Source organism: Eucyclogobius newberryi, unplaced genomic scaffold (genome assembly GCF_026437365.1).
Source record: "Eucyclogobius newberryi isolate DKJ021-1_F unplaced genomic scaffold, fEucNew1.0.hap1 SCAF_6, whole genome shotgun sequence".
Classification (NCBI taxonomy): domain Eukaryota; kingdom Metazoa; phylum Chordata; class Actinopteri; order Gobiiformes; family Gobiidae; genus Eucyclogobius; species Eucyclogobius newberryi.
The window spans coordinates 26,391,636-26,402,132 of record NW_027316278.1 but is presented as its reverse complement, the minus strand read 5'-3'; the positions used below and the strand labels follow the sequence as shown (position 1 = coordinate 26,402,132).

At 42.3% G+C, this 10,497-nt stretch overlaps 2 protein-coding genes across 3 annotated transcripts in view; one reads left to right on the top strand and one right to left on the bottom strand.

Moving 5' to 3' along the window:
- znrf3 (zinc and ring finger 3) overlaps positions 1–7,622 on the top strand; it is an 84,387-nt gene extending 76,765 nt beyond the window's left edge. Inside the window, exons 5-8 of one of the 2 annotated variants that reach the window (XM_072432425.1) lie at positions 562–669; positions 3,120–3,287; positions 4,341–4,443; positions 4,514–7,622. In XM_072432425.1, coding sequence (XP_072288526.1) covers positions 562–669; positions 3,120–3,287; positions 4,341–4,443; positions 4,514–6,159 — 2,025 coding nt within the window. In that variant the 3' untranslated portion in view covers positions 6,160–7,622. Of the gene's footprint in view, positions 1–558; positions 670–3,119; positions 3,288–4,340; positions 4,444–4,513 lie in introns of both variants that reach the window. The other variant, XM_072432424.1, reaches the window with a different exon arrangement.
- On the bottom strand, positions 7,444–10,497 carry coq5 (coenzyme Q5, methyltransferase). The gene is made up of 7 exons (XM_072432426.1): positions 10,282–10,497; positions 9,759–9,908; positions 9,454–9,678; positions 8,773–8,879; positions 8,579–8,667; positions 8,206–8,317; positions 7,444–8,089 (listed from the first exon to the last, which is right to left on the bottom strand). The coding sequence occupies exons 1-7, from the start codon at positions 10,481–10,483 to the stop codon at positions 7,988–7,990; spliced, it is 987 nt and encodes a 328-aa protein (XP_072288527.1). The 5' UTR covers positions 10,484–10,497; the 3' UTR covers positions 7,444–7,987.

The following is a 10,497-nucleotide window of genomic DNA, read 5'->3' as shown; positions in this document are numbered from 1 at the left end:
ATAACGTCCCAGCGCGCTAAATCAGCGGCTTTCAATTTGGTTAAAGACGAGCCGTGTCCAGGCCCAAGTAAAGCGCCGCCGCTGAACAATTTACGAGCCAGAAAAACGAATTTGTGCCCGACATGTTACGTTAACAAATTGTGTCAACACCAAATGACTTGCACATCGTTCAGTACCTTTGCTTTGTAGGTCAGTGTGGTTTTGTAGTCACAACAAGAAAATGGATGGCGCTGCAACTGTCCGATTGTCCAGAATGTTTGAAAATCATGAAACAAAAAACACTTGGGGTGTAAATCTGGCATCTGGAAATTATTTGTATTATATATTTCTGAAACGTGAATGTAAATGACTTGGTTGAGGTTCAATAATTGCACAGATTATTATAAAAAATTGTGTTATTATCTTTTTATTGCTTTTTTTAATCTACTCCATTGGAAGCTGTTTGTTAGTTTTCTTATCAGACAATATACTTCTGATTTGATGATGTAAAATGTGTACACGTACATCGCCCTCCTCTCTTGGGTGTAAGTTGACGTTGTGTGTTTCTCTCCTCCGCAGCAGCCCACTGAATACTTTGACATGGGCATCTTCCTCGCGTTCTTCGTAGTCGTGTCGCTCGTCTGCCTCGTTCTGCTCATCAAGATCAAACTCAAGCAGAGGAGGAGCCAGGTAAGACGGAGGAAAACCAAACTGCATCTCCTTTACTTCAAAACACGCTGCTCTTCCCACGGGATGAACAAAGATCTCAAAACACACTATATTTTGACTTTTCTTTTTTTTTTTTTTTTCTTCCGCAACCCGCTCCATGTTATTGCTTTGGCTGGAATGTACCGCAGTATGGCATTAAACTTATCTATTTCCCTGGTGTCAAGCAGGTGATGCCACCAGACCAAGTTACAGGTCAGATCTGTGGAGAGGCGAGCCCACTCACAGTAAGAATGCAAGTTTTTCAGGGATATTTGAGCAATAGAAACACCTGTAATTAAATAAATGCAAAAGGGATCCGTTTAATGCCATACTGTGGAACATCTCCAGGTTAAACCATTACAAATCCATGGAGACAAGCAAGTACACAGCAAAAAAAATACATTTTAAATGTCCTTGAATTCAGGATTACAATCTTAATTTCAGACGTTTTAAGCAGTTCATTTATTAATTTGATGGACTGAGATCATTTTACTTATTTTCAAATGATTCAATATATTATTTACTTACTTACCCCAAGCCAAATTATTTGCCAATGGGTTATGAAAATGTTCCTGGCGTACACCACTGTCAAATAATATGTTGTTGTTGTTTTACTTTAAGATGAATTATCCTGTAATCAGTGATTCATGTCTTGAAAGCAGTGAATTATTCTGTGTAAACATAAGCAAATCTCATTTTGTCAAAAGTCATTTTAAGTGAGGCTGTATATTTTTTTGCAGTGTAGCATCTAAAAGTCTAAAATAAGACAAAATATCTTGTTGAACTTGAGATGGAAAAAGAATAGTGTGTTGTTGTTGTTGTTAAATTAGAGAAATAAAACATTACAGTAGAATATTGTCATGTTGCCGTGTGTTAAGTTGTTATCCTGGGAGCGATTGGCCTCGAGTGAAAGCTTAAGCACACCGCGTGAATCCAGATTACCATTTAATTAAAGCTGGTGTGCATTAAGCATTCATAAGTCGTGACACCGCTTAGACCTGCGTGCGGAGGTGTCGTGTGGTGGAGGCGAGCGGGAGATGTTTGTCACAGCGGCAGTCACTCCCTTCCATGGGTAATTAAGAGAGCACCAGGAGGTCATCGCACGTAACTGCACCGCCGGCCTGAGTCTGAAAGGTCAATACAGCCCATCCGGAAAGTATTTATGTTTTATTTTTACTACAAATAATTCAAACAATCGTTTTTCAAGTTGTCATTATGGGGTATCGTTTGTAGAATTCAATCCATTTTGGAATGAGGCTGTTAAACATGATAAAATGTGAAAACACTGAATACTTTCTGGATGTCAAGGGTATTTACTTGTTTGCTTTCATTCCCATTTGACGTGAATGTGTGCTGATTCTCCATTACTGAACGTGAAGTAGTAAGAGCTGGACGTTTTGTGGAAATTATTAACAAAAATAGTACAGATGGAAAAATATTGACATAGTAACGATTCCTGCATTTGTTTTTTAAATGCTCATACAAGAACAAAATGCATTAAACCAGTGGTGTAGTGGTTTAAGGTGTTGCACATGCTGTTGTTATCACCTTGACGTCATGGAATCGCGTCCATATAATATCGCTCATGAGTTATTGTTATTCGCATCGGGATCAATATGGAATAAATGGAATCAGCAGCAGATTTTCCTTATGCCAAGAAGAGAGGCTTAATCACTGAGGAGGCTCTGTAGTTACTTAAAAATACAAACAACAATATTGAAAGGAATGGAATAGAAGAAGCTGAAGCTTAAAACTGTAACTTTAACAGCTTGAATCAAGTTAGTACAAATATTCTAAATTATATTCTGTGTGTGGCGTCATTGTATTTGTAATGTATTTTATTCATTCTATCATAATGATATTTGGCCTCATAGCCCTGATGTTTCATGCTTGATAAATGACAATAAGACCTACATCACATGATCTCTCTGGGTGGAGTCTGCATGTTCTCCCTGTGTCACCGTGGGTCCTCTCCGGGTTCTCCACCGTCCAAATACATGCACGCCTTAAAATTGGCAACTGTTAATTGCCTGTCTGTCTCTGTGTTTACCCTGCGATGAGCTGGCCCCTGTCCAGAGCGTCTAAGGCACTGGGATCGGCCCCAGTCAACGGGGACAAGCGGTAGAAAATGAATGAATAATGGAACTGACTGAAAATATATTGAAATGGTTCGTCTTGGTTCAAAGTCACAGATGGTGTAAATCTAACACATTATAACATTCACACATTTACATATGACACCTTCATAAATAATTCAGGATCAGGCTCTACTACATAAATAAATGTGCTAATTTGCCCTCTTGACTATAAATGTACAGAGTAGGATCAAGTGTCTTTAACGCAGGATGCAATCAGTCGTTTTTAATCATGATATAAATACTGCTCCAAACAGTTATATATTATAAATGGTGTGATTGCTCTTGTCTTTTCAGAGCTCCATGAACAGAATGGCCATCCAGGCTCTAGAGAAGATGGAGACGCGGAAGTTCAAGGCCAAAGGGAAGGTGGTGAGGGAGAGCAGCTGCGGGGCCTCAGACTCTCTGAGCAGCAGCTCCACATCGGACTGCGCCATCTGCCTGGAGAAGTACATCGACGGAGAGGTGAGAAGGCCCACAAGCAAAAATGGGTTCAAAAATATCATACTGCATAGGCTTAGATGTACCGAGCATCTTCATATCCAGGGTTGAGTGACTTTTGGGGAGAAATGTACCGGTATGTGAAACCATAAATAGCTCTCCAACACTGACATATCCTGAAGAATGCTCACAGATTTAAATATATAGGATTTTACCACCAAAAGGGGGGTTTTATATAAACATTTAGAATATTCTCTTCTGTTCCAAGTACCCACTACATTGTGTGTTTATGAATTATGCTTTTATGTTTATACCCAGTATGCATGTGTGTTCGGTTGGCTGAGGTTTCGTCTTATTCGGTGCTTATTCTGTAACATAATGCAGTGTATGGACAATAGAATGGAAGTCCCCTGATGTGAGCGAGAGCCCTGCTTCTCTGGGCTGACGTGGTTTCCTCCACCTTGTAGATGTTTAGTCGAGGCTTTAAGAGCACCTGGAGAGATAACGGTTCCACAGAGCGCAGCTTGTGATTGGGCTTCCTGTTTTCCCACCGGCCTCCTTTAATCCAGACTCCATCATTCTATCTGCACCGGTCTTTGGGGACCCGTTTAATGCAGTACACGTCCTGGCTTGGTTTTGCTGCGGGGACACAAGCCTGGGGGACATATTTGGGGCATGAGTGGTATTGTCTCTTTTTATGGGATATGTCTTTTCGGCAAGAAGAAGAAAACAGAACAAAGCATGGCGCCACAACTCACGGAGGAAGTAGTGACATAAAAGGCTCAATAGCATCAAAGCCATTTTTGAGTCTCATACCTGGCAACAAAAGAGCAAAAAGATGAGTCACACAGCTCTGAGTTTGTATTCACAGGGCCCCTTCTGCTGTGCCCTGGCATTTTTATCCCTGTTCTCCATTTGAATACAAAGTGTATTCTTTCATATCAAACGCCTAGTGTATCCTGACACTTTTGGGTCATAAGTGTATGGAGTAGAATAGTATAGTATAGTCTCTTGTGTAGACACATGTGATTTTTGCAGTTACAGTTTGTAATATCAGTGTTTTGTCATTGTTTGCAGGAGTTGCGGGTCATTCCATGTGCACACAGGTTTCATAAGAAGTGTGTGGACCCCTGGCTGCTGCAGCATCACACTTGCCCCCACTGTAGACACAACATCATAGGTGAGTCACTGACAACCAGTGTCTTTTTGACTAATAACAATGTCTAAAAATGTGCCTTGTGTTTTTATAGAACAAAAGAAGGGGGGCCCGGGCCCAGGTTGTTTGGACCCAGGTAACCCAATGCACGGGAGGCAGCAGAGGGTGGTGTTACCTGTTCATTACCCTGGACGGGTTCACCGGGCCGGAGGAGTGACCGCCTATCCCACCAGGACCAGTATGGACCCTCACGGGAACCCGATCACAGTGCTCACAGTGGACCAGCATCCAGACCCTCAGGGCTTGTACCCGCCCCAGTCCACCTCCACCTTTTTGCGGAGCTACCACCCTGCCCTGCACCTGGAACATTCTCTCGGGGCACACCACTGTGGGGTGGAGCACCGCGGGCCCCCGCCATACGGAGCACAGCCTCATCATACTGCTTTTAAACGGCCCAAATTCCATGGACGCAGCTTCTCTCGCGCGACGTGCTACTCCCAGTACGAGACTATGTACCAGCACTACTATTTTCAGGGTCTGACCTTCCCCCAGCAGGACGGAGTCCCGGGACCTGCTGGAGCAGGGGCCATATCTGGGGGAGTGGCCCACAAGGGACATCACAGCAGGGCCTTTCAGCCAGGGCTCTTGTATCCTACTGTGGTCCATATGGGCCCCACAACATCATCCCGGATAGCAGAGAACGGGAGTACGTCCGGGCTGAGCTGTTACCATGGTCACCGCTCCATGTGCAGTGGATACCTGGCAGATTGTCCCGGCAGTGACAGCAGCAGCAGCAGCTCGGGACAGTGCCACTGCTCCTCCAGTGACTCTATGTTGGATTGCACCGAGGTCAGCAATCAGGGCGTGTATGGCAGCTGCTCCACTTTCCGCAGCTCCTTGAGCAGTGACTATGATCCGTACGTATATCGCAGCAAGAGCCCCTGCAGAGGGGCCGCTGAGGCAGGGGCCTGCAGCACTGCTCCTGCAGACGAACCATCAGCCCCTCCTGCTCCCCAACAACTCCCACCTGGGGGGGACCACACCTCCAGCTGCAGTCTGGAGCCCAGGGACAACACTAGCACTACCTCAGCCTCTGCTTCGGAGCATGAGCGGGGCAAGGTCCAGGACGAGTTAGGGGAGCACGGGGTGGCCTGTGGCTGCTGCTATGACATGCTGCCTCCGAATGTGGAGTTTAAGGGGGCGGACTCAGAGCGCGGTGGGGCCTTGGCCTCTGGACGCTGTCACAGAACAGGAGCGGACTTTCAGAGCTCCAAAAACTACTACACTGAGCACATGTGCCCCTCATCGGAGCAGGTGGGCTTCGAAGGCTTGCCCTGCTGTTTCTACAAAGAAATGAAGGTTCACAGGGCACCCACAGGACACTTCTCAGAGGACTACTCTGTCAATGTGCAGTACGCACATGCAGACTCGGACGCTTGCTCTGCACAAGGCTGCTGTGAACTTAACCAGAGGATACCCATAATTCCAGAGGACACAGACTGTGAAATGGGCCCTGAGTCAGAAACTCAAAGCAGTTTGCTGCCACCTAATGTCAAAATAGAGGCAGAGGTGTGGACAGGAGAGCAGCTAGAGCCCAGAGAGGGTATTTACACAACAGGACAGAGGGCTCGAGGGCAGGCGTACACTCAGGAGGAGGAGAAGCGTGCTCTTTTCCACCCTCCACTCTCTGCAAAGCCCAGTACGTCGGGTAACAGTACTGAGGGAGCAGTGAAGATATGAACTTTGCTGTCTATCTTCACCAGTGTCAATCATTTAAACCTGGAGTTGCCTTGTTGCTCTCTGAGCTCTGAATGTTATCATCTTAGATGTGTGAATTTCTACTGAAATGGCCTGTCATTTCTTCATATAGTGTGTCAAGTTCATTCCTGTGGCCACCTCACAGCACCAAACTAAATTTGAACTGCTGCCATAAACAGATGTTAAATAGTAGCCAATTGTTATTTTCCAGAAGGTCTATTAAAACAATATTTATTAAAATTAAAAAGTAATTTGTCATGAACAACATCTGCATCCACAAATGTATATTTTACACTGCCTGTAAAGCGTGAACCACCATAGTTTATATGGCCATAGCTGTACCAAATCAGAAAGGTTTTATTTACTTTTTAAAAGTGCAGGGAAAAGGGTCTACAGTTTGTGACCCACACAGTTAAAGAGAAGCTACATTGTCTTGGATAATGCATAGTAATGTGAATGCAAGCCTGACACTGTGCTGTTATTATCATAAAACGTGCTATAGGCTCTACATGTTTGCCCAGTTATGGCCTGTAGAGCTCCCAGAATAACCTTATGCTGGTGCAGACACTGTCGCTCCTGTCAAACAGTGCAGGGGTGACAGTGTCAGATGCAGATCGTGTAGCACCCTTCAATGCTACGGTCACTTACAGATGTCCTCCATGAGGCATGCTCCATCTATGGTATTTAAAGTTGTAGTTTGTGTCAAGGCCAAAGGAGAAGACTCATGATTCATAATGGTTCCTACTTTACTGTGACTTTGTATCGATGCAGTTCATACACACTACAATGTATCCGTTTGAATCTTATTCACTAAGTCAATGCTGTGCCATTCATGTCTTTTTGTTTGTCCTACAGACTGTTTTATACTGTTTCTATGAAATACGCATTCTCTACAGAGGAAAACCTTCTCAAATAACAATATTTAAGTTAACCCAGTGCTGTAATCATGTGAGAATCTAATCTTGCCTTTTGGATAGAGATATATACTTACTGCAAATAGAACATTGTTGGGGTACTTGAGTCACTATTTAATTTTTGTTATCGTTTCTAGCACTTAAAAAGATTAAAGTGTACAAAATTAATATTTTTTAATTTTCTAAGAATATAATTATTTCCTGTCATTACCATTACAAATGTATAAAAAGGCTAGAAATCTGTATATTTCTGTACATGTATAGCAACACATTTCATAAATGGAAATATGTTCTCTGAATATTTATTTACTAATATATTTATCTTCAAGCCATTTCTTATGTTCAGTGTATGGACGTTTGAGATGCTTTTTATTGAGAAAATTCACTAACATAAGACTTTGTATATACATGGTAATTGCACACAAGACGATTAAATCTTTTCTGACCAAAAACTGATTTTAAAATTTTAGTACCATACAGTTTTGTAATCAAAAGAGTACAAAGATCTGTAAAATATACAGTTTTATTCAAGCATGTTGTGGCTGTCTTTTTACTTTTAAGGGTCAAGAAATTAAATTGTCAAGTTTCCATAATATACATTTTTAATAATTAGATGAAGCAGGAGACACATTTTACATAAAATATTGCCTTTTTGTCAATTTAGACCATTTAGATAATTGTCTCCAATCTGACAGAAAGATGTCAGAGCCAATCCTAGTCCTGGAGGTCTTAAGTGCTTGCAGCTTAAAAAAAACACATTTGCTGTGGTGATCTTGGAAGAATAACAAGTCTGAATTGTCCATTTGAGTCTAGTGTCAACAAAAGACCTCCATCTTTGAGCCAACACTGCCGGACTAGTTTATGTAGTGAATGGAGAGATGGCTCTGCTTTGTCTCTCACAGCTTGAAGCCAGAATGAAGAGCAACAATTCCCCCCGTCAGGTTGTGGTAGCGCACACAGTAGAAACCAGCGTCGTCTATCATAGTCTTGAACTCTTCCTACACAACAGAACGTACAGGTCATATAATGCAACTATTTAATGTTCAGTTGTAAAATATTACTACGGTAGTTAAGCACAAAAATAAATTAATATCAATGCTGCAGGATTTATTACCTGATCAGGGAACTTTCGAATGCTCTCCACCAAATACTGGTAAGATTTCCAGTCTCCAGCGATAACTTCTCCCAATACAGGGATTACTTGGAAACTGTAGGCATCATAAATCCTAGGAAGAATGGAACAAAGCTGTCTTTTAAATCTTAATGTGCAAGCCGTTATTTAACGTTTTACAATTCACATGTTGGTGACAATGACATTGACAGTATAGGATGAAACAGAATATGTCCAGAAGAGGGCAGTGTTGCTTTATGCTACAATTTCAATAGTCGTTAAGAATAGTCCATTAGTATTGTGATCTGAATACAATTTAGGGAAAAGTTTAAGTTTAATTACAAGTAGTGCTCAAAAGGAAGATATTTTTGCTTACTTTGACAAAAGAGGATTAGACATTTTGCTGAATTCCAAACACATAAACCTTCCACCAGGTTTAAGGACCCGATGAGCTTCTTGTAAAGCCTGCATAAACAATTAACAATAAATGTATAGGCAGTTAATGTACGCTCTACCAAAATATACTCATACTTATACATATGTAGTCATACTTGAAGTTTGCTCACTTACCTGCTCTATGTGAGTGACATTACGAATTCCAAAGGCAATAGTGTAAATGTCAAACTCATCATCACCGAAGGGCAGCTCCTCGGCATCTCCCACCACCCACGACAGACCTGAAACATGCAGAGAGTCAATGATGTCTTCAACATTGCCTCAATGAGAAAATCTATTTGTATTTGAAAGATCAATATATTGTTTCAGGCTCAATATTGAGATATTTTTTAATGGTACATGAATAGTCGTGTGTCTAACTACAAGAGGGTTGAGAGTTATTTATTGTAACTTTTTTTATTTGTTTACTGGGATCATACACTGCCTGTCTAAAAGAAAAGTCACCAAAGGGGAAAAAAAAGGGGCACACGCGCTAATATTTTGTAGGACCGCCTTTTGCTTTGATTACAGCACACATTCACTGTGGCATATTTGTCACCAGTTGATCTTGTATTGATGATGAGAGAGTGACCACAAAGCCTTCTCCAGCTCGTCCCAAACACACTCACTGGGGTTCAGATCTGGAGTAGATTAGTTTCTGCTTCTCCTTAGATGTTTTCTCTGCTTGATAACAATGATTTGACCCTTCTCAAAACATGCTGACATCTTGCTTGGTTAATTCAAAGTGGTCTACTTCATTTTGACTCCATTTGTTCTGACAGCATTACGTTTTAAAGGGTCAATACTCATCCTCACCAGATGTGATGCCCATGCCATCTGCTTTCTGTTTGCCCACTTTGAGCATCTCCTTGTTGATGTCACACACCACAGCTTTGGATTCTTGAGGCTCTGTTCCCTGTTCGTCTGAGTAGTTTGTAGAAATATCTTGCCAGGACGGTGTCTGTAGAACACTTGCCTCTTTCCTCCTCATCTTCTCTTCCTGGGACTTGACGTATTCCAGAAAACGGAAAGCAATGTCACCTGTAAAAAGAGCAAAGCATTTAGAACACAATGAAAAAGAAATAGAAAAGCGTCATTAGTTAATTTAAATAGTAGCGTACCAGTGCCTCCTGCCACATCGAGCAGACGTGCCCCGGGCTGTGGGTTCATGATGTGAAGCAGGACGTCCTTCCACAGTCTGTGAATGCCCAGGCTCATGGCATCGTTCATCACGTCATACTTCTGAGCAACGTTCTCAAACACCTGATAAACTGTCAGAGGTCAGAGGTTAGACAGTGAATAGTAAAATAAACTTCACAGTAGCAGAAGTAGCAGGCAGAACAATATACATATTGTGTTATAGCATGATTCCATAATTACTTTTTAATTTAAAGAGTATAGGAAAACATTGATGTCGATGCAAAATAAAAACAAACGGCAAAATAATACAGAATAAAGAGGCATCGTGGTGCAGCGGAGTTCAAGTATTGTACAAATAACTCAAATAATGCACAATGTATTACACATAATTACTGTTTATATTGATTTCTAGTTATCCGATGGGGCAATGGATATTTTTGTTTTTTTTTGTTTACGAGATTTGGATTTGTTGGTGTCCTTCCTTGTGTAAGCTCCGTTTCTCACCTTTCTTCGCCTTCTCCTCCTCCAGCACCGTGTCAAAGCCGAAATGCGTGCTCTTGTGGCCGGCTTCATGGCTCAGGCAGCGGCAGGACTGTGCAGCCCGGCAGTGGATGGACCCGGCAAACCCTCCGCTGGACGAAAGGTAAACATTTCTACTAAAATCCCGGAAAATCCTCCGAGCAAACAACCTGACGGAGGCGGCCATGATGACTGGCCAAT

Excerpts from the sequence above, each read along its gene's own strand:
- coq5 (XM_072432426.1), bottom strand. The coding sequence starts at position 10,483 with ATGGCCGCCTCCGTCAGGTTGTTTGCTCGGAGGATTTTCCGGGATTTT. Across the intron at positions 8,880-9,453 it reads TGGCATGGGCATCACATCTG|GTCTGTCGTGGGTGGTGGGA; the intron begins GTGAGGATGAGT and ends TGCATGTTTCAG. Across the intron at positions 8,090-8,205 it reads TTCGAAAGTTCCCTGATCAG|GAAGAGTTCAAGACTATGAT; the intron begins GTAATAAATCCT and ends TCTGTTGTGTAG.